Raw genomic sequence first — 24,195 nt, 5'->3', positions numbered from 1 at the left:
TTAAAAGCAAATAATGTATTGCAAGATCATATTTCTTATAAACTTTACATTGTACAACATTGAGATTGCACCAAGAGTATCTGTACCTCCATGAGCCAGAAAGTAGGCAAGTAGTGAACATCACATCTTCTTGTTCATCTTCCACAAACTATACACCTTCCACTCTCACACTGCTTTCTCTCATGCCCCACCTCAGTTTTCTGGGACATGTAGAAACAATTGGCCAACATCTGTTTGTGCTACAGAATAATGGTGTGCCAGGTACTTAATATAACAACCTTCTCTTACAGACCCCACAACCCACCATTCCAGATACTCTACTCTCCTGCTAAAAGAGCTCAAAAAGAATTCCCCTCAAAAGCTAGAGGAATGATATTAACTGATTGTAAAAACAACTAATGTTTGTATCCTACAGATTGATATAACTAGGATAGTGTAGCCCTATCTCAGAAGCTAAGCAAGATTGAAAGGGAGTCTGCATAGAAAGTCTCTGCAGAGCAGGGACATAACGAGGCAGCCCTGGGCAAACTGTAGCCCTGGGCAAAACCTGAGTTGGATCCCCCCCCCCCATGGGCAGCCACTCCACCACGACCAAATTTATTTTTGCACCAGGACATTGGTGCCTGCAGGGGGTGCATTTTTAGACATATCAGCACCAAAATTTCGGCGTATCATCAGGAGACTGTCCTTATGCTACTCCCCAAGTTTGGTGAGGCTTGGTTCAAGGAGTCCAAAGTTATGGACTCCCAAAGGGGGTGCCCCATCTTCATTGTTTCCAATGGGAGCTAATAGGAGATGGGGGCTACAGTTTTGAGGGTTCATAACTTTGGCCCCCCTGAACCAAACTGCACCAAACTTGGGGGGGGGTGCCATCATCTCCAGATGATACCCTGAAATTTTGGTGCCAATACATCCAAAAATGCACCCCCTGCAGGAACATCCTAGAAATTTGCCCAAGAATCTTTGTTCTGCATTGAGTTTTCTGCATTGCTGTCAATGGGGGTTGCAGGCTGTGGGGGGCACATTTCTGAAGGCACAGTCTCAAAACTTTTGGGGTCTCATCAGGAGACTTCCCTAATGATACCCCCCAAGTTTGGTGCAGTTTGGTTCAGGGGGGCCAAAGCTATGGACCCTCAAATCTGTAGCCCCCATCTCCTATTAGCTCCCATTGAAAACAATGGGGGGTAGGGGCACCCCCTTTGGGAGTCCATAACTTTGGACTCCCTGAACCAAACCTCACCAAACTTGGGGGGTAGCATAAGGACAGTCTCCTAATGATACCCGGAAATTTGGTGCCGCTAGCCTAAAACCTGCGCCCCCTGCAGGCCAAAAATGGAAAACCACTAAAATATCCAAAAACGAACCCAGCATTTTGATGCCCCCCACAAGGTGATGCCCTGGGCAGCTGCCCACCTTGCCCAATGGGCATTACGCCAGTGCTGCAGAGGAAGGCAATGGCAATCGATCTCAGCTTCTCACTTCCCTGAAAAGCCCCTTGCTAGAGTCCCCATAAGTCACCTATGACTTGACAGCACTTTAAACACACATATTGATAGAACAGAAGTATATACACTATTCCTATGCCTACCATTAATGGCATACTCAGGACAGTTGGGGTATTTCCAGCTGATGTGCACATGTGTGTTCATCACTTCATGACGTATCTTTGATTGATTTTAGCAAATGTATTTTTCCATGGATATGGACTGTGTTTCAGTTTGTATTGGGAGCTGTAAAAGTTCTGATTGGGGAGATTAACCACTGATGCCTGATTTACAAATGCAAATGAATTTGAAGAGCTGAAAATACATGTGTAAATGTGATGCAAGTATTAAGAAATATTATTTAAATGTGCCTCTGATCCATATAGCAACAAACAGAGCTCCCATAAATGCCAGGAACCCCCAAATCAGATATGTTGCATCTGTTGTTCAGCAATTATCCTGTGCAATTTTGGCTATTTTCTAACAGGATTGTTTGAGACCAATGCACCTTTGAAATACAACATATTACTAAATGCTGGCAGTATCTCACCACTTATAAAATCAGTTGGGCAGCCAAATTTTGCTCTTTTGAATGGTCTGGATCCATACTCGCAGTATGAGATAAGGATACAAGCCTGCCAGAATGGTAAGACGTTAAGTAATTCTCTTTTGTGATCAGCAGACAGTGCAGTTTTGCAAAATAGATTCTGTTCAGCAAAACAGATAACATCTTATTTCAAAATTGAAGTGAAATGTTTACCTAGCAAAAGCAAAGCCTGGCACTGAGTAGTGCATTTTACATTTCTCCATATTATATCATGAATATTTTAAAAGAAAATTTAAAAACGTTAGCATTTGGGAGAACATACTTCTTTTTATCAAAATGCATTATGAAAAGCATAAAATGAAGTGCCCCCCCCCAAATGTCCTAGAAATACACAGGATGAAATCCATGCCATTACATCATCAATTTTATTATTCATATAAAAGAAAAGGAATGTTGCTCTCTTGTTTAATCTTGTATAGAATGTCTGAAACTTGATCTAAAGGAATCTGTTAATAAGGTATATGGGACTTACATTGATGCCAGTCCACAAAAAATATTGATATTGAACTTCAGGATCCTGACTTATTGGAAATGACAGGGAAATAGCATTGATCCTATTGAAATAACAATTTAAAGCAGTACAACATGGTTTTGAAAGCTTAGGTTATTATTCTGAATGTATTATTTCCAGAATTTTTCAGTTCTATCTTTGGTGTAATTTTTATCTCCTTCTGTTTTTTTTCCCTTAATGCTAAAAGCATGACAGTGATCAGTATTTATTAGTATACTGCTCCATGGATCATAATTCGAGATGAAATATTTGTCCTTCCAATAATCTGATCTTCAAAATCAAATATCTTCCAATTAAGTCTTTTAATTCCTCCAAATTTGGGTTATTTATATAGATTGCAACATCCTTATTTTTTTGTCTTTGCAGACGATACAAAGACTTTGCCCAACTTTTTCCTTTAATATCCTTTCCTTACTTTTTAAATATGGGTCTCCTGAATATATAGTATGTCTATTCTTTGAATTTTTAATTGATTAAAAACTTTTGAACATTTCAAAGGAGAGTTTAGTCCGTTCAGATTAACAAATGTTATCTTTAATTCATTCATGCTTTTATTGTGTTCTTTTTCTCCTTTTTCTACTTCAGTAGGAAGAATAAGATAAATAATACATGACATATATAAAAAGAGCACATAAACTGTGTTTATAATTTACCTTTTCTAATATCATGGCATGCTTATGGTATCATCATACCATGTATATTTGTATTAATAAATTTACATTAGTTTATGGACTTTATTTTGTATTGTTTTCAAGACAATCAATTCACTAAAAATGTTATGTTTTCCTCCAGTTGGCTGTGGTGTTGGTGAACGGGCATATGCAAGGACTGTTGAAGCACCTCCTCAGGAGCTGAGTCCACCTGTAGTTACAGCCACTGGATCAACATCTATTGAAGTGAAGTGGTTACCACCTAAGAAATCCAACGGGATAATTAAAAACTACTTCATTTGCAGGTAGCTATGTCATGTGCATTTTTCCTCCCCAATTGAAGCAGATATTCCTTATTCAGTCAGTTGTAGATAAATAATTGAGAGTTCTACTAAGGTCCATGAATGCTTACATCCTCTTCCCATGTGGATAGGCTGGATACCCTTAGATAGCAAAAGTTGTATAGCCATTTTGGTCCAAGCAAAATCTTAAAACCAAGAACAAAATCCATGTAATTATTTTTTGGGGACCAAACAAATTAGCACAAACTTTGCAAGCTTTTGAATTCATCAGAATTCTTTGTTAACTTTGATTTCATAAAATTTAAAAAGGAAACATTTTGTATTTTGCATGAATAGCATGAAAAACACTCCTGGGTAACATGAGAAACAAGCACTACTAAACTCCACAAATTCGGCATAGTAAAACATCCATGTTCGATGGCAACGTATCTCTGATGCCTATGACTCGGGCAGGGTTAGCAGGGGGTTTGTTTGTGATAGAAACTCTGATTGTGGACTTCCTAGAAATACCTACATGGTTACTGTGGAAAAATGGATACTTGTATAGATTGACCAGTCCAGTAAGACTCATGTTTTTAAGGTATGACTAGTAGTAAGGAGCCCCGACCTGGATGATCCAAGCTAGTTTAATCTCTTCAGATCTCAAAGGCTAAGCAGGGTTGATCCTGGCTTTTTTTTGGGGGGGGGGTGCACCATGTCTTCAGAATTTTTTTTATTCAGGTTTAATATATGCATGAGCAGCAATAGAAATTATTGGTAAATTTCAGGTTTCGGATTTTTTAACCCAGAAAATTTCAATAAAGTCGATATTCATCGGCTTTCTTCAGCTATTACTGAAAATATTTGGGTTACAAACATGAACTTGAAATTTTTCATTTCTCCCACCCTCACCATTTCCCAAGCCCTTGTTGGCTTGCGAAATGGAAGGTGGGGAGAGAAGTTCCTCAGCCAATACTTTCAAACTCAGTATGTCATGGTGGTCTATCTGTCTCACTTCTGCTAATGCTTGGAAAGCATCGGGGGTGGCAAATCTCCATGCCCCACTGACAGTGACAAAGGTATAGATTTTTATGGGGGAGTCGGGGTCATGCCCCCACCCACCCCTGGGGGCATGGCCATGCCTCCCCAAGCCCTGCTCCCAGCGCTTATAAAAGCAACTCTCCAAGACCAGAGGTGGCAGACTCCCCTGCCCACCCGCCCCCACCGGCTGGGCTCCCAGCCAGCAGCCGGCAGTCCCTTCTGCCCTCCCCTCCAGGGAGATGCGTAGCTAGGAAAAATGGAGCCTGGTGCAAAATCTGAGTTTTGCACACACACACCCGCCCCCCATGGGCGGCTGTTGTGATGCTGGAATCCACCCCCAAACAGCATCACTTTCAATGGTGTTTAAACTAGGGAACCCAGATTCTCTCTTTAAATCCTTGCCAAAGGGGGTGGATTTAAACGGAGAATCTGGGGAAATTTGGAGGGTGCCTGCTGTCAGGGGTGCAGTTGTTAAGCTAGCAGCACCAAACTTTCAGGGTATCTTTAGGAGACATGTCTGATGATACCACCCAGGTTTGGTGAAGTTTGGTTCAGGGGGTCGAAAGTTATGGACCCTCAAAGGTGTAGACCCCATCTCCTATTAGCTCCCATTGGAAACAATGGGGGATGGGGCACCCCCTTTGGGAGTCCATAACTTTGGACCCCTTGAACCAAACCTCACCAAATCTGGGTGGTAACATCAGGAGAGTCCCCCAACAAATTCCTGAAATTTTGGTGCTGCCAGTTAGCATAAAAATCTTACAGGCCAAAAGCTGAAAAGACACTAAAAATACAAAAAACCACAAATGGGGGGCAGAGCTTTAGACATGTAATGGAGGGGTTGAACCCGAGAACCCCCCTTACCTACATCGTTGCCCATTGAGCTTGCTCAGTGCAGCATGAAGATCTTTTTCTCCCTCCCTGTTCCACTGGCTCCCAAGGGCTTCAGAAATAATGTGGAGGGGGGGGGGTGTTTTATTTATTTTTATTTATTTCTTAAATTTATATACCGCCCGATCCCCGAAGGGCTCTGTTAAAAAGCAAGAAAAAGTTAAATGTTATCTGGTTTTCTTGCCCCAGGGGTATTTGGCTTTTTAAATAAATCTGGGGGGGGGGGGTTAAATCAGTAAAAGGGGGGAATTATTATGGCTTTTTCAGGTTTTCCTGTGATTTGGGTTTACTAAATCATCAAGCCTAGTTTAATAGTCCTGGAAATATTTGACCACCTCCACCAACCCAGCCAAATCCCCACCCCAGCTTTTTTTTTCAGGAATTCAATGTTTTTTGGTCTATTAAATCCACACCCAAAAAATGTCAGCTGCCTTCAAACTCTATGGGGATTTGGAGAGGGCAGGTGGCGCAGAGCCGAATGCTGGGCCCAGTATTGAGCTCTGCATGCATGCCACCTCTGAGATCCAGTCAGCAGGTCAGTGAGAGGAAGGAGATAGGATTTTTTAAAACAGTGGTGCGGCCAAAGTGGCCTGAATAATGCCGAAAAATAGCATTATTCAGGATCTGCTTTTCAGCTCCCTTAAATCACTGCCATTTTTTCAAGATAAAAAACTCAAAAAATACCAATAAGAGCTTTGGGAGGGTCCATTTTCATTTTGCTGAATACACACCCCTACCCTAGTAAATACTTGAATGGGACATCACCAAGGAATACCAGGGTTATTATGCAGAATGCAGCAATGGCAAACCACCTCTCTCAGACTTTTGTCTTGAAAATCCTACTTGGGTGCCAGTTGGCTATGACTTGGCACAGTAATAAGGACCTGAATAGGCAAAGTATTTTAAAAAATTCCCAGCCACATAGAACCTTTCATAGAACACAGCAAAAGAAATATCTTTGGTTCTCATTCAGCCTTGTTGAAATTAGGGGAGAGAGACTTAGCATAAGTACAAGAGTTGAAGGAACTGCAAGTACCTTAGCATAAGTACAAGGGTTGAACTGCAAGCTGGCTTCTATATGTGCACTGAGACTTTTCCAGCTCTCCCTTCCCATGGAAGTCTTCAGAACAACAAAGGAGCTTTTTTTTTATCCTGTAACATGCAATGCAATGGAAAATGTTCTATCCAGAAGCAAAATTTCATATGTGACGCAAAGTGCTTTAGATACTTTCTTTGAATCCCAGCCACCTATATTGTATAGCGCTTGTGGCAGTGATACTACCTTCTGATGATTAGACTGACTCAATCTGAGACTTTTAGTTGTTCAAAGAATAGAACAGTTGGTTTTTATACCCCACTTTTCAATGCACTTTGCACTGGATTTTATTGTGGAAAACAGCAAAATCCACTTGCGAACAATTGTGAAAGTGGATTGTAAGTGCATTATTTTGCACATGTGGAAGGGGCCCTTGTGAGGTAGGTAGAGCTGAGAGAGTTCAAAGAGAACTGAGGTCACACAGCAGGTTTCTTGTGTAAGAATGAGAAAACAAATGTGGTTCATCAGATAAGAGTTTGATGGTCATGTGGAAGAATGGGGAATCAAACCTGAATCTCCAGATTAGAGTCCACCATACCACACCGGGAAAGTTATCAGTTCATCTGGGATTAGAACTTTACATGGATGGTGGTCATGGATGGGGAAGAAGACCCAGGGGGTAGGAGACCTAAGTAGTGAGAGACCAGAGACAACAATGGAGGGGAGCATAAAGAGGAGAGAATATCATGACATCCTATTTAGGCAGATTTTACAATTAGAAGCTTTGCCAGTTGTTCTTGTGTTTTGGTTCATGCTGAGGGGTGATTTGGCACCTAGGTGGACTGCAGGAGTCAGCTATGCTATGAGCTCCACTCTTCAAAAAGGAGGAAAGCAGATTCAATCTTCCTGTAAAGTATGAACCCCTTCCCCCCCCCCCCACAATTCCTAGGAAACTATGTTACATGTTTACTTTACTCAAATAGCTTTAGCTTGTCCTTTGTCCTTACAAAAGGACTCATGAACCCCCAGCAATCCTCATGCCTTAGTTGAGAAACACTGGTCCAAGACGTGACTGCACTCTGCTGGTTTTGTAAATAAAGCTGATGATTACAGCTGCAATTTCAACCGCAGCAATAGAAAGAGAAACCAGGAAATATAATGCAGAAAGTGGAAAATACTGTAAATTGAATTTGACAGCATTTGATGGCATTTGATTATTCTAGTCACAGCCAAACAATGATATAAAGAGTAATATGAAACAGAATGTGTTACTGCCTAGCAGACTCAAAAGCAATAAACCTTCCTCCAATGTGACACAATCACTTCACAATCATAATTGTAGCCTGTTTGATACCTCTGAGTACAGCAGAAGGGCACTGACTGACATAGATACATTTTGTTTTTTATTTAAAGTGAAATGAAAATGGCGCACTGGGGCTCCAGATACAATCGTTATATTCACCTACATAGGCATGAATCACTTGGCAGTTATTTCAGCTGAAGTTTAAATGTGCTTAGACAACAACAATATCACATCTTTCTTAGATAGCTATGAAAAAATCAGAAATTTGTAAGGACAGAAATGAGATGTAAGCACACAGTTCTTTTTCTTTTTCTTTTATGTGATACCCATACCTGGCCTTATACTGTTACAGCAAGAAGCTTGCTGTATTTCTAAAGGATGTTATGGTATGTAATTTCTTTTCATCATTTGCTACTATTGCCTTGCTGTCATTTGTACACCAAGTAAAATTTATTGCACCCACAAGTGAGTAAGGTAGTTTTTCATTAAAACTGAATGATATATTTTGCAATGATTGAGAGTTATCAGCTATCCTCCCTAAGGATTCGCCAGTCCCCATCCCTCCCAAACCTTTGCTTAGGAAACCTGAATTCTTTATTGGCATAAAAGGAAATAGATACCAACAGTTTCCTGGGAGATTGCCTAAGGCCTGGGTTGGATTTTGAGTAGACCTTCTTAAGATGACAGTGTCAGTCAGGGGTGGAAAACTATAATTAAATGCAGTTTAAACAATTAGTTTAAAGCAGTTCATTTTCCAGGCCATGGTGCAGAAGGCCTACCACTGATTAAAAGAGATATTATGAAAAACTTACGTAGTGATGAGCTTTGAGCAAGTACTTTCATAGCTGCAGCTCTTTAGTTTTCACAGTAAACACCTAAATATTTAGGTTACTTCTGGCTATAATGTGACCTATGTAGCTTGTCATGATACCAATAGCCTACTTGACCATTACAAAATGAGTGAAAATAGCATATACAGATTCAGTAGCAATTCCCATTTCCAAAGAAATGTCAACTTTCTCTCAGGTTTCTCACTGTGTGGGAGAAAAGCTTCCACTTAAATGAGCAGTTGAATTCTAAATCTTCAGTCTTTTGAAATGGTCGGAGACTGTTTAGCCATTTCACCTTTTTTATTCATACATGAGGCTATTCTCTCCTTGTAGCACTACATGGAACCACTTACCTAGCCATAAGTTTCTTTCATTAAATATTCAGCAGTAATAAGATTTAAACACTTTAAACAGACTACATTGTTCAGCTTTGCTTGTGGAAGAGCTCACAGCTGGTGGTATATTTGATCTATCAGTGCTGAGAAATTGTTTATCACAGATTTTCCACGTTACTAAACACTAATTTGTGAATTCCACAAACAGCTATGGTGGCTAATTGAGATGCTGTGCAATGCAAAGCAAACTAGCAAGCATTAAAGAGAGCATTGCAGTTTATATAATTTTTCACTTTTCTGCAATTGAGGTTTTTTCACCCTTTAACTCACTGGGAAGTCATTATATTTCAAACTATACAACTAAATAGAAGCACAAGTATGCAATATGCTTTTGGCCAAATAGTAGATGGTTTGCCTGCAATCATCTGCTCTCTGAAAACATTGTTTCCAATTAAAAAAAACCCACATGTTTTTAGTTGTTTGGGATGCTAACAATTTGCAAAAAATAGTCATAGGGGAAGAGGTGTCATCCTTTCCAGATCTGTCTCTGATTCCATTGTGTGGGTTTTTTGGTTTGTGCTCTAGGACCAGCTTTACAATTAGATATACAGATATTTTCTTGTCTGATTACAATCAATAAGGCATGGACTAGAAATCATCTTATTTAAATCTCTGACAGGCACCAGTGCTAAAGGGGATATTGTCACTGGTTCGTACCTTCAGTGCACTAGTCAGTTTTTTGTTATAGAATCTAAATATTTGAGACCTTGGCCGTTTCTGCATGGCACAATTATACTGGGTTACAATTGGTATCTTACAATCCAGGTCGATTTTATCCCAGTTTCTCCCTTTACATGGCTGCCCATTTCTGTGAAAGAATCGATTGAACACCAGGAGGAAATACTCCAGTTTGTTTTGCACAAGCCTGAGTCTTTTGTATTTACACCACAAGCATATCTGTGCATATGCAAACATCCCCGGTGCCCCATGTTCTGATTGGCTGTTGTCTTGGGGCAGCTGTGGGGAAAAACAACCCCCCTTTTTCCAGTTCTGGATAGGGCCTGATGCAGGCCTCAACACATCAAGCAGCAGCAAAAAAATAATGGGGCACAGCATTTCATCACATTCCCACTCACATTCTCATATTTTTGTGGAAAATGAGACTTCCCTCCCCCCCCCCCGCCCCGTGATATGCCCTCTAACATTCGTCCCAAAGTGCACATCTCCCTAACTATGCACTCCAAGCAACCAGTACATGTACAGATAAGAAAATGGGACATTTCGGGACTCCACTCCTGATTAACCCAGGCAAAATGGCACCCGGTCGATACCATGAGCAGAAAATGTGCTTAGGGAAACTTTTCAGGAAGAGCAGGCTGCAACAGTCAGTGGCTCAGCAGAGTTGAAAACTAATATGACAGGTGGGAAGATCAGGTGGCTGGGCAGAAAAATAAGCTGTTTCTGCTTCCGTTTGCACAGTAGCGGGTTCATTGCAGGATTTTTGAAAATAATCGCCAAATTGGCAATTTTGAAAAATCCCGTAATGAGGGAAATATCGCAGGAAAAACCTGTTTTAGGATCAGGAACTGTGTGAACTTCTTGGTCAAACCAGGATATTTCCCTTACTTGGCCCGGGATATTTGGACCATGCAGAAACAACCCTTGTGGCTTTTTAAAAACACATAATTATGTATTTTAATATCTCAGTGTGGATATCTGAGACTATTGGATCTTATTTGAAAACCTTAACCTTGATGAGGCCCAAAAGTTAAATTGAAACATTTAAAACTCAGTTAATTAAATGGACTTGTACCCTGCTTTTCCCACCTAAGATTGAGTTCAAACGATTGTCACTTAGCTGGTCAGGGCTTTTCATAATCTTTTAAAGAATGTTCACTATTTTTTAAAAAAGTAACCTGTTTGTATCATTTATTTCTTTTATATTAATCAATTTAAGTGAATTTTAAGTAATTAATGAAATAGGCTGACTGGGAGACAAACAGCAATTCCTGTGTAAAGTTACAGTAATTTTAACATTTTTACTTCAGTATGGTATCTGCTTATTATTGTAAAATATTATTCTGTTTCTTTTTGTGTTTGTGTGTGCCTTTTAGGCGTCCTGTGGGAACTCGAGAGGAACTGCTTGTCTTCATTTGGTCTGAAGGTGCTTTGGAATTTATCGATGCTACAGATGTACTTCAGCCATTCACGGAGTATGAATATCGCATCACGGCTCAGAATTCCAAGGGATCTGTGGATAGCTTGTGGTCCTCAACACAGACTCTAGAAGCTCCACCTTGGGGAATGAAAGCCCCCTGGGCCCAAGCTATTAGTGCTTATTCAGTCCTACTAAACTGGACCAGCCCAACTTCTTCTAATGGCGTTATTTCTCAATATCGAGTTGTTTATCAAGAGAGACAAAGTGACCCAACATTTAACACCCCAGCAATTACTGCACTAACTGTACCGGTAAGAAACAGTTCCTCAGTATTCAGGAACATAAGAAAAGCCCTGCTGGGTCTGATGTGATCATCTAGTGCAGAATCTGGTTTCAGAGTGGCCACTCAATTGCCCTTGAAGGAGAATAAACAGGGCACTGTAACTCAGGTCTTAACCTGATATTGTCTTTCAGCACTGATATTGAGTACTGGTATTCAGATATTTGCTGCCTTTAGATATGGAGATTGCCTTAGTCATCATGGTTAATAACTGTTAATGGATCTACCCTCAATGAATCTGTCTGATCCCCTTCTATTATAGTGGCCACCACTACATCCACCAGTAGTGAATTTCAAAGTTTAATTGTTGATTGAAGTATTTGATTTATTTATCTTTTATCTATTGTACATCAGTATGCTTTCCTGGTTTCTAGTCCTCTTGTTAGGAAGGCCAATTTTACTGACAAGTTAACAGTCTACTTAGAAGATCAAAAGTTTCACATTTGATTTCCATTCAATATAGACCTATGGTACATCCAGTGATTTCATGGGACATAGCAGGATGTAAATCTTCTTAGGATTACGCTGTAAAAAAAACCTTTGGGTGTACAAATTCAACACCCAAAAACATTGTCATATTTAATTTGCCCATTAATCCTAGAACTTCGTGTTTCATTAATTCAATTTGTCTCAGTCGCTCAGGCACTTTCCCCAAAAACAGCAGTTCTAGTCTAGGTATGTGGCCCTCATCTTCCACAATGAAAACAGTTTCATGCAGTTTCTCTGCCATTTACCCATCTTACATTTATTACATGTTCTGGAGCTTTCCCTTTCTGAATTAATTGTGGTATACAAATACATGTGCAATGTGTGCTGCCAATTATTCATGTACATTTTGCAAAATGATGATTCATATGCAAGCTGAAGGAGAAGTGACTAAATCATTTGTATTTGAACAGGCAAATCTCAGATACGCTTATTTAGAATTAAATACCACCAAATTTAGTGGAACTTTTTTCTTATTAAATAGGCACATGAGTTGTCTTGGAGTCTAAAGGAAAATAAAATTGAGACAAAATCAGATATTTTTCAATCCTTGGAATGTATTTTTTTCTTTACCTATTTGAAGTACATTCTGGTTTAAGCATGATAGTAAAATTTACATTAGCTTGACATCTGTGATTTATGTTTAGTAATAAGGAAAATTTGCCTCTTCACAATCAGAAATAAATTAACTAGTGTAAAAATAAAAAGTTTTTACCAACGGTAACAATTGGTATTTCTATACTATCTTTTACTAAGAGGAAACTTTAACAAATAGAGTATGATAAAATTAGGTGAATATTTTTATCTTTACACAGCAAAAAAGGCTAATGTGGTCTTGGGGTGTCTCATAAAGGCTGTAACATCCAAAACACAAGATGTCATCCTGCTGTACACCACAGTGGTCAGGCCTCACCTGGAGTACTGTGTGCAGTTCTGCAAGCCTCACTTTAAAAAAAAAACATGGACAGAATGGAGTGGGTGCAGGGGACAGCAACAAGGGGCCTGGAGATCAAGTCCTATGAGGAAAGGTTGAGGGACTTGGGTTGAGGGACTTGGGACAGAAGTTTAGTCTGGAGAAGAAGAGACTGAGTGGGGACATGACTGTTCTCTTTAAAATATTTGAAGGGTTGTTACTTAAGCTCATTCCACACATGCAGAATAATGCACTTTCAAACTGCTTTCAGTGCTCTTTGAAGCTGTGCGGAATGGCAAAATCCACTTGCAAACAGTTGTGAAAGTGGTTTGAAAACGCATTATTTTGCATGTGCAGAAGGGGCCTTGGAGAAGGGCATGGAGCTGGTCATGTTGGCAGCAGAGAATAGGACTCACAGCAATAGGTTTAAATTATGGGTAGAAAGGTACTGGCTGGATATTAGGGGGGGGGGGAATTTACAGAATCAGTTGAGCAACAATAAAATCAGCAACCTAAGGAAATTATGAGCTCCCCTTCACTGGCAGTCTTTAAGCAGCACCTGGACAAACACTTGTCTGGAATGCTCTAGGCTGATCTTCATTGAGCAGGAGGTTGGACTAGATCAGTGGTGGCGAACCTTTGGCACTCCAGATGTTATGGACTACAATTCCCATCAGCCCCTGCCAGAATAGCTAATTGGCCATGCTGGCAGGGGCTGATGGGAATTGTAGTCCATAACATCTGGAGTGCCAAAGGTTTGCCACCATGGGACTAGATGGACCCTTCCAACTCTATAATTCCATGACTCTCAATAGCAAAACTTATGATAGTATATTGTGGTATGTATTTTAACCAGAAACATCTTAAACAATAATTGCTAAGGGATGAAACGACCCCATGATGAACCCACAGCCAATGGATGGGCTGGACTCACAAAGTATGTCCTGCCCATTCACTGGCTGCAAGTTCACCTTCCTGCATTACATTCCTTAGCAACTCTGCCAATTCCTTAATATCTGGACCTACCAAAGAGGTCATAAGTGACCAAACCACCCTAAACAATTGTACCGGTTGTGAGTTTGTAATAGCAATGGAGGAAGCAAAGTATACTTTCTTCGCCTCCTTCACAGCACTCTCGTATGACCTCATAAATGTTCTATATGAGTGTCTTGTCCCTTTGTTAGGGATCTGCCTTCACATTCGCTCAAGTCATCTCAGCTCCTGCTTCATCCTTCTCATCTCTGAATACCGGGGATTTAAAAGGAAAATCTGGGGAAATTTGATGTTGGGGGTGAAATTGTTAAGCTAGCAGCACCAAACATTCAGGGTATCTTTAGGAGATTCTCCTAATTATACCACCCAGGCTTTGTGAAGTTTGGTTCAGGGGGTCCAAAGTTATGGACCCTCAAAGGTGTAGCCACCATCTTCTATTAGCTCCCATTGGAAACAATGGGAGATGGGGCACCCCCTTTCGGAGTCCATAGCTTTGGACCCCCTGGACAAAACCTACCACTGCCTACCACTATAACTCCCATGTCCCATAACAACTGGGATCCATGACCGTCCTGTAGCCTGCCTATGGGTGGGAACTAATGACATAACGATCTAGGGCTAACTCCAACAATTCAATAGCAGCAACCAATTACACTAGCCTAGCTACTAACATTAAAATCCAACATCCATTTAACTAAGCTAATGCCATTTAACTCACACTAAAAGATAACAGCTATGACTAACACTGACTAATACATTTCCTCTAGCCTAACCTAGCAACTAACATAAAACACACGTATCTATTTACTAAGCTAAGGTAATATCCACTAACCAAACCTAAAACATAACAGTTATGACAAAAGTAATATTAACTGCTCAGAACAGTCTTTCTGGGGGCCGTTCAAACACTACGCTCTTTCTGGGGGTTGATCAGTCTCACTGCCGGAGAGCATTCCATAAAAAGTTGTTCAGGGGCCACTGCCACTGGTCCCAGTTGTTGCCTTGATGTTGTTGTAGCCACTGTTCTCATATGGGCACACTCGGGCACAGCTCTCCATTTATCAAAAAGCCATCATCTTAGCTGTTGTTGTTGCCTGAAGACCTCTACTCCAACATGAGTATGCCCAGCCACGGCTCTCCCCACCCCAGTGTTTGCTGCTGCTGCTGTCGCAAGAGTCTTGCTCTCATACCAGCCCACCGAGCTCTGGCTCCCTCAAAGCCGACTGGCTGTTGTTGCTGTTCAGAGGTACCCGCCAACATCAGGTACTCTTGGGTGGGTGGCACAAGGGGGCCACTGCCACTTTCCCCTCTCTCCAGGACCACCAAACTAGCCCGATCATGCCCGGCCTCTTTCCAGGCGTGCTGAAAATACCAATCACACCCAGCCCCAGCTCCGGCTCTCTCACAACCGGCAGGTTGTTGCTGTTGCTGCCGCCACTTGGAGGCTCCTGTCTGTGGTGTGTGCACCCAGACAGATGGTGTTAGGGGACCTCCCCCACCAGTCCCCCTCTCCAGGTCCACCAAATGCTGACCACACCTAGCCCCAGCTCTGGCTCTCTCACAGCCACCGCTGCTCTGAGACTCCTGCCTGCATTGAGTGCACCCAGATAGATGGTGCTTGGGGGCCTCTGCCACTAGTCCCCTTCTTCAGGCCCACCAAACCAGTCAAGCACACCTCAGACGCTGTCAATGCCGGTGTCCATGCTGCTCAGGAAAGCCTCCCCACCCAGTCAGCCCCGACTCGAAAACCAGCTGACCGCTCAACAAAAGAACTGAATTGGGAGCCTCCAGCAGGATAGCAAAATAAACTGTGAGTCTGCCAGCCCCATTCCACGGCATTTCTTCACAGCATTAATTCAATTCTGGAACGTTTACAGTTACTGCATAAGAATTTACAAAGCAGGCATGTATAAAATGCCTAATGCCCCTCTGTCCTTTCTTTACTTTGTGGTTTTTCACATATGATAGCATGTTTATACTTTCCCAACAAACTACAATAACTGCAGACTTAATAGTCTTGTAATGATTTTTAAAATCCCTTCGCTAAGGCTTCATGATGACTAGAATTTCCACAAGGACCATTTGTAGTAGTAGTTGGGGTTTTTAAGCCTCATTTTCAAGTACTGTTCAGCATGTTGCCCAGCTTCAGAATTCCCCTCTCCAGTCAGGCACGGAACTGTCTTCCACACCATGCCAACAACAACACAAAATAACCAAGATAGTTGCATTGAGGGTAATAAAAGTACCAAAATGGCTTTTTAAATAATGTTACCACAGTATGTTTCTTTAGCATCAGCATTTTAATGCCTTTTAAACTAGTATTTTCTTGGCAGTGAAAACTATTTCCCTGAAAAAAACTGAACTGAAATAATATTTCAGAAATATATGCATAACGTAACAAATATATGCATAACGTAACAAATATAGTAAAAAAAAAATCTATTTTTCTGTATCCATTTTTGAAATACTCTTTAGCTGTTTCATAGGAAATATTTTTCATTATGTAAAATTTTGCCTGTGAACATGGTTTTCTTTTCATTTACATTAGTTTGAAATTGATTTATTTGCCTTACTGTAACATAAAAGTCATTGCAGGGAGCTCTTCCTTTGGTTTTCAGGTATACTGATTTAGCACATATAATTCCCATAGGGAATTATTTTTAGCCTGTGCTGGTACTTGGAGTATTTCTGCAATAGAGAGAAATAATAATTGGACCACTAGTCTACCAAGGTGAAATGTCATTAAAGGGTTGTCCCTTGTTGTATAGCTTCTGTTTCCAAGAACTTATTTCAACTTTTTGTTTTAGCCTGTAGATCTAAAAACCAGCACCAAAGTCATGCAAATGCAGTTGACCTCATTGTACAAGTTAAGTTAATTGAAATGGGTTTTGTGCTGTCTGTGGAACTTATTACTTGACTGAGATGTCTTCTGAGTTCCACTGGTAGATGTCAAAGATTATGGTTAGAAATGGACAAAACAATCTGGAAAAAATGGTGAGCCTTGTCAAAGCGCTTAACTTTTCAGACTGTGGAATGGGCAGCTATCAGCATGTCTGCCCCCTCTGCCAGGGTAAGTGTCCTGGGAAGGGCAAACATGCTGGCACAAGGCTGCACAGCACCCTAGAGCCCTCTTGGCCCCCCTTTTGGATGGGTCTGTTAAAGAATTTAACAAGCACTAGGTTCTTTCCTTTATTTAAAGTCCAAACAATAAATAAATAAATTTAATCAGTTAAATTCTGTTCTGATAGTGCAGGATGCTGTGCTTGCTCTAGGTACTTATATTGTGTGCTTAATTAAGATTGATAAATTAGATATCCAAAGTTTGTTGAAGGCTTTCACAGCCGGATTCAACTAGTTCTGATGGATTTTCCGGGCTGTGTGGCCATGGTCTAGTGGATCTTGTTCCTAACGTTTCACCTGTATCTGTGGATGGCATCTTCAGAGGTGTATCACAGAGGGAAGTCTGTTTCACACTGTGTCCAGAGAGAAGGGAATGTTTGGAGTATATATTGTCCCACCCTGGGACATGGACAATATATACTCCAAACATTCCCTTTTCTCTGTGTGTAACAGACTTCCCTCGGTGATATATATACCCAAAGTTTGGTAAACTGACTGTAATAAAATATAACCAAACTAGCAATAAAGCCCATTATAGGGGAGATGTAATGGGCCGTAGCAAAGGGTGGGGGAGCAGGCATCTCCCTCTTTAATGGGCTTTATTGGGGGCATAGCAGCCCTCCATCCACTACTCCCAGCCCAAGACTTGTGACCAACCTGGTCCTGGGTCTGTAGCTGGGGGGTGGGAGAGGTTGGAAAGGTTTGGCTTGGAGTGGGGGAGAGTGGAAAGGTGAAGAGAGCATGCCAGGGTGAGGCTTAGCATGGGGGGAGGGTGGAATGGAACACTTTGGTGGGGAGAGGGTGGGAAGGTGAAAATTGGGGGAGGGAGGGTGGGAAGTTGTGGCTTGGGGATGGTTATAGGAGGGGGAGTTGGGAGGGTTGTCTGGGCCCATGGAGCAGCAAGTGCTCAGGCACCATTTCTCTGGTGGCAAGGACTGTTGAGGTGGGGGGGAGCCAGGAGGCATTCCCCTGCAGCAGGGAGCCGCAGGTGGCAAGATGCCACTGCTTTGCAGGCTGGGGGGCACCTGTTGGGGTGGGGGAGATGCTTGACCAGGGAGCAGCAAGCAGCAAGGCACCACTGCTCCACAGCCTAGGGGCACCCTGTTGGGGCAGAGAGAGGCTAGAGGCCTTCTGCAGGTCCAGAAGCAGTGGGGGTGAGCTGCCCAGATCTGCAAACATCCTGTTGTGGGGTGGGGTGGCAGGAGGGCAGGCACTACAGCACCACTGCTCTGCTGGCTGGGATGAGGTGCTGGGGCTTTCTCCTGGGTCAGGAGAAGATGGTGGGGTCCGGGATTAATGTCAGTCACCAGTGGGTGAGCAGCTCACTTTGTGAGTTCTGCTTGCTGATTGGCAGAGGCTTCATCATCTCAACATTCCATTCCTTAATGTTTTATTGGTTAGGATTATTTCAAGAGCTTTCTGCCTAAATTTCAGGGGCCACATATGTTTGTTCAGACATTCAGCCAAGTAATGGTGTGTTGCTATGTGAACAAGCCCTGTGCTGATTTATTTAGGTAAAGTGGCTTACTACAAGTGTCTCCCTTCCTCCTCTTTATCATCACAACAACCCTGTGAAATAGGTGAGACTGACAAAGAATGATTGGCCCAAGCAACCTTCTGTGGCAGAGGGTGGATTCCAACCTGTGTCTTCCAGATTATAGTCCAAAACGACATCATGCACATCTCTTTCTACCCCCTTGCCTTTCCCTTTGGAGTCAGTTAATTACTTCTGGTTTACCACAAATCAAAGTTTAGAATTATATCTCAGGCTGGGGGTAGGAGAAGATGCAAACGAGAGTTAGCTCGTTCTAGGGTTGCAGGTACTTCTTGGCAATTGGTGGAGGGTAAGGGGTAGGAGGGGCTTACTGTCAGTAAACAGATTGGTTTTGCCCATATTCCAGAGCCTTCCCACAGTTGTTGGCAACATGATGATGTCACTTCCAGTAAATGCCAGAAATTATATCACTGCATTGCACATTTCAGAGGCCTTGAGTTAAATTTAGTGGCCATAAGTTCCCCCACTGATTAGATAAACAGCTTCAAAGCTTCCCTCACTACCAGTGGAATTCTGACAACCTTAGTAAATTGACACTAGGATTGCAAGCTATGGTTTGAAAATGGCCTGAAGATTGCTTGTATCCTGGTAAGGAGGACAAGCGCAGCCCATAGTTTTCTAATTTTAATGCAATGGCAAATTACAGTTGGATTAAATTGGATGTCACTGATGAACTTCAAGTGAGAAAGGGGAGCAGATCTTTATTTCCTCAGTCCTGGTAAAAGAAAAACCCTCATAAAACAGCCTTTGCTCCCACATCTCATTAATGCATATCATTTCATGAGTCATAAAAATATTTTCTTTCTGAAATCTCATAAACAGAAGATCTCATAGGAATTTTCAACCTAGACCAACATTTTCCTCTTTCCATGGTTAAGTCCCAGGAGGCAAGGTGTAAGCACAGCAATTGTTCAAATGTGCCCTGGCATGGGTTTGTGTTTGAATCATGCTTTATTCATCTCTTGCGTGCACAACTCATGAGCCAATCTATATCCTTTCACATTCACAGTTCTGTCACATCTTTTTACCTGCCCATCTTGAAAACAACTTTGGATCATGTACATGATTCTGTTCTTTTCCATTTTTTCTACACATCTGACTTAGGTAGATTAGATTGAGACAGAGACTGTTTCAGTGTCATCCAATTACATTGACAATTAGGGATTTGTTCTTCTCTGACACTGTAGCCAGGATGCCAGATTGGTTTTATTCTTGCATAATGAGCCAGTTATGAGAGATACAGCGACAAGGTACACTGTGATAAACTACCAACATTAATAATTAAAATCATTGCTGTTCAATACTATTAACTGAAATAACAAAATAGAAAATTTAACAAAGATGACCCCTTTTCATATGTTTTGGAACACATTTTAAATTTTTGATTAAACTATGGAATCCTGCCCTTGCAATCACAATACTACAACCTAATGACAAATAAACAAACAGAAATGAGAGCTACGTATGCAACTAATTTGGGCTACATGCCACTTAGGAAAGACCAAACACTACCAATGGCAATGAGGGGGCAAATGTTAATTGAACTGCTGTGCTTTTGATAGTGTAGAGAATAGCCACTAACATAAACAAGATGGCTGCCCCAGACATGCCCTATTGTAACTAGAGGATCATATCCTTAGCTCTGCAAGGGCTTCTGGGTTGTGGGGAAATCATACACAGATGACTAATTCTTTTATGGTTCACAGCCAAGCAAAGTGAAATTCAGCAGCTGTTCAGGACAAGTGACCACTCTAACGGCTGTAATATAACCCACTAAATAGAAAGGGAATTACATGAGAGCAAGAGGTTAGCAGTGATTATCGGCAGGTGAGTGCTTTATTGAAGTTGAAAAACCATTAACATTGATGGAGTAATTATTTCAACTTGAAAGTAATTACCTTGATGGGTGATAACTTCTCCAGTGTTCCCAAATTTGATTGGGTCAAACTGTTGTGAACTCTTGAAGCCTAGAAAAAACATTACAATAATACTGCAACATTTAAATTACTGAAATCTGTTAGAATATTTAATTATGTCTAACAGTGAAGAGATTCTTCACTTACAGTAACCAGCAACCACTCTAGTAGAAGAGATATTTACTTTTCAATCCAAATGAAATGACCCACATCTGACAGATTATTCATTCTTTGCATTCTTCTTTTAAGATGCTAACCCTACATTTGTTTTGTTGTAAGCACAGCTCAGGTTTTCACTGGCATTGCTTAGGTATTGCTTACCATATTCTATTTCACCCTTGAACTGACAAGGCTTAATTAATAATATGTACCATTGTCTCTTAATCTATTAATTATAATAATTTGATAGAAACATGTAAAACATGTCTTGGATTCTCAGATGCTCAGAAACTTGTGCATATACTAATTTCAGATTATTCAAAATGGATTTCTATAGACTGGCCATTGCCCACAAACCACTGGCCATCTGCATGATCAGGAGGTTCTAAGTCTTATGTCACTGGACACAGTGTGTAACAGACTTCCCTCTGTGATACACCTCAGAAGATGCCAGCCACAGATGCAGGAAAAATGTTAGGAACAAGATCCACCAGACTGCAGCCACACAGCCCGGAAAACCCACCACAACCAGTTTACTCACATCCCCACACTGAGACACTCAACCACACTCCCACTCACACATACTTCCACTTACCCAAATGGCTGGCCAGGTCTCTTGGTGCTTATCTGTCAGGAGATATCTTCAAAGGAGGTCTCTGGATAAAATAGCTGCCTGGGCCTTTCTGATTGATCAAGAGAGTGTTTCAGTAAAAGTTCACAGCCCCACAGGTCTCTCCCCATCACAGGCATCTCTAGATTTTATAGTCCATTTTTCTTTCTCTCCACCTGTGCCTTCCCATTAGGGGAGTCTCTGCTATGTATGATCATCTTTCGCCCATCAATCCAGGCCTTTTTATTTGGTTTGGTGGCTTGCCGGGTGATCTTGACTCACAGAAATTCTAGAACTTTGCTGTCATGTATTCATGGCCTCCAGGACTTCTTTTTTTTCCCTATGGGAGCTGATTATAGTCCTTTTCAATCATAAGGGTGGAGGACATCTAAGGACCTTCCAGCTGGTGATCTCTTTAGTCTGGTCATCCCAGGTTTTCTCCTGGCCTGGGTCTTTAGCCCACACTCATTTACTCTTTCATTCACTCAACTCTTGTCCACATTTGGACTGGTGCTGCACTTATATGTTATAGATTATATTAATTCATTTTTAAACAGCCAGTGGGCCTTTATTAATTGCATTTTTTTTTGCTCCATTCCATCAACAGGAAGTCAAAATCAAACTCTTGGCTTGTACCATTGGTTATACAAAACATTTTCAGTTTCTACTTTTGCAAGCTAAATAGCTTTTGACTTAAAAGGCACTTGAATCTGAAATCAGTTAAAACAATCAGGTTCAAGTTTCATATCTCACATTAATGCATGGTACACTGTTTTTACATCATGCCATTTCTAGGTATTCAAGATGGAAATGATGCAAAATGGGGTATACATTTTAATGGCAATACATGTGTGTGTTAAATGCTGTCAAGTCATCTCAAACTTGTGGCAATCCTATGAATTAATGATCTCCAAAACATCCCATCATTAACAGCCTTGCTAAGGTCTTGCAAATGGAGGACCTGATAGAACTTCATTAACTGCCAAGGGGATGATGGCTGCAGTTGCATCTGAAGTTGGGAAAGCTTGTGTCAGAACCTGAGATTTTTTAACTGAGGCAGTGTGGCCGTGGAATTTAGTTACATCTTTAACTGAAGCACCTCATTCCTCAAAGGCAAGCTGATCTTCTTGCTATTTGGTCAGAGCTCAATCTGAAGCCACACATGGCATCCCAAGTTAACCTCCAATACAAATGTAAATCACTTTCAAAAATTTATCTCTTAGAGGTATCTACCTTGCTCCAAAACTAATCTTTACCTTGATCAGGATAACAATCAGAGTCACTGAATCTCTAAGGGAAGTCTGTATTCATTTCATTGTGATGGTCTTTCAAGAGTCCTGTCCATCCTTAGGCTGATTTTACACAATAAAAACACCCTGTGCTATATTCGGGAGCGCAGCTGCCGCAGCGCTTTTTACCCTGCTGTTGACTTTGCACTGCTCCCCGGCTTTTCTCCACTTGCACCACGAGGTCTTTGGCAATGTCTTCTATGCATGCACCGGCAACCTCCGTTTCCCGCATTCTGATTACAAAATCTCCCCCCTCCAGCTCCCCCCCCACTCACTTTCACCAATTTAGTTTTAAATGACTCTGACACAAAACAGGCCCTGGGACTGGGCACCCTCACTCCCCCATCTAAAATCCCTGCATGTGCAAAGGAATAGCAGTACTCCAAACCTCCCCCCACATCTAAACTCCTTGTGTGTGCAAGGTAATCACTGCCCTCCTGTTCGCAGTACCTTCACATGCCGCTTTTCTTTTCAGGTTTCTCAAGGTTTTTGCAAGGTTTCTCCCTTCGTGTTTTTTATTCCACTGCAAGAGTGAGGGGAAGGCACCCGTTCATTGAAGGGGCGGGCCAGAGCAGCGAGACGAGAAAAATGGCCTCGTTCTCCTGCTGAGGAGTTTTCACGGCAGTGGAAGCCACCGGAGCAACAGAGGGGTATTCAAAAAGGTCCTCAACCTTTGTGATTCTGGAAATTCCCTGAGTAAAGTCACTGCTGCAGGGCAGTGCTGGGGAAACAGCGTGGTAGACACTACGCAGCACCGGGAGCTGTGGGAAACTCCCCATTGTGCCAGGACACTCCCCGTGCCAACAACGAGGCATTTTAACATGCAAAATCCAGCCTTAAAGAGGGTCCTTTTTCTGTTTTCTAAATCGATGCAACCAGTTTTTCCAATAACCCATCCATAATTTTCAACAATAATTCCTGTACGTTGCCCACACCATTATCTGTTCGGAGAAGGGGTGCACAAATTAATTGTATGATCATGTTCGGAGAAGGGGTGCACAAATTAATTGTATGATAAAAATGTTAACTATAGATATTATTATAATGCTAATTTCACTGAACAGCAGCCAGGTGCCCCCTGTTCCAAAAACTCACATTACATTACTTTTTAAAAAATCCTGTTAGTTTTTGACAGGAATCAGGCAATGAATTTTACTATATATGTTCCCATTCAGTGATTATGACTCTTCGTTGTATTTTTTTGCTAAAGCAGTTACTGAAGTCATGGCTGATACCTATGCCCACTAGAGCCTTGCTCTGTTTTTCCTTTCCTTTTTTTAAAAAAAGGATAGTTATTGATCTCTTGCTGAGCTGAGATTTCAGTTTTATGCCAGATAGCTTGATTAATGGGTGGGTTTCTGTAAGTGGACTGAATGGGGATAGGAAAGCATGGGTAGCCCATACTGCCAGCCCTAAATCCGTCAAGACACATAGCTCATTATGAAACAGTTATCAAGTATACATGAAAAATTAATTGGGCTCAGTTTGATGCTGAAAAGAATCAGCCTTCTACTTGGCGGTCCCCCCAATCTTTCCAGATGTTGCCTACCAGCCTCTTGAGGAACAGCGAAGGGAGATGTATTAATACGTTGTATTGATTAGATCAAGACCCCTGACAGTTATTTGTAGAGATACCATCTGGCGGCTGTTCGAATTCCTTCACCAAAAACAGGACGTGACATGTTAT

At 41.5% G+C, this 24,195-nt stretch overlaps 1 protein-coding gene across 1 annotated transcript in view; it reads left to right on the top strand.

Annotated features, from left to right (window-relative positions):
* USH2A (usherin) overlaps positions 1–24,195 on the top strand; it is a 646,790-nt gene that overhangs the window by 544,508 nt on the left and 78,087 nt on the right. Inside the window, exons 58-60 of the mRNA XM_048504848.1 lie at positions 1,972–2,130; positions 3,395–3,557; positions 11,084–11,438. Coding sequence (XP_048360805.1) covers positions 1,972–2,130; positions 3,395–3,557; positions 11,084–11,438 — 677 coding nt within the window. The remainder of the gene's footprint in view (positions 1–1,971; positions 2,131–3,394; positions 3,558–11,083; positions 11,439–24,195) is intronic.

This window comes from Sphaerodactylus townsendi, linkage group LG01 (assembly GCF_021028975.2).
Source record: "Sphaerodactylus townsendi isolate TG3544 linkage group LG01, MPM_Stown_v2.3, whole genome shotgun sequence".
Lineage (NCBI taxonomy): Eukaryota > Metazoa > Chordata > Lepidosauria > Squamata > Sphaerodactylidae > Sphaerodactylus > Sphaerodactylus townsendi.
This window is presented reverse-complemented; position numbering and strand designations above follow the sequence as displayed.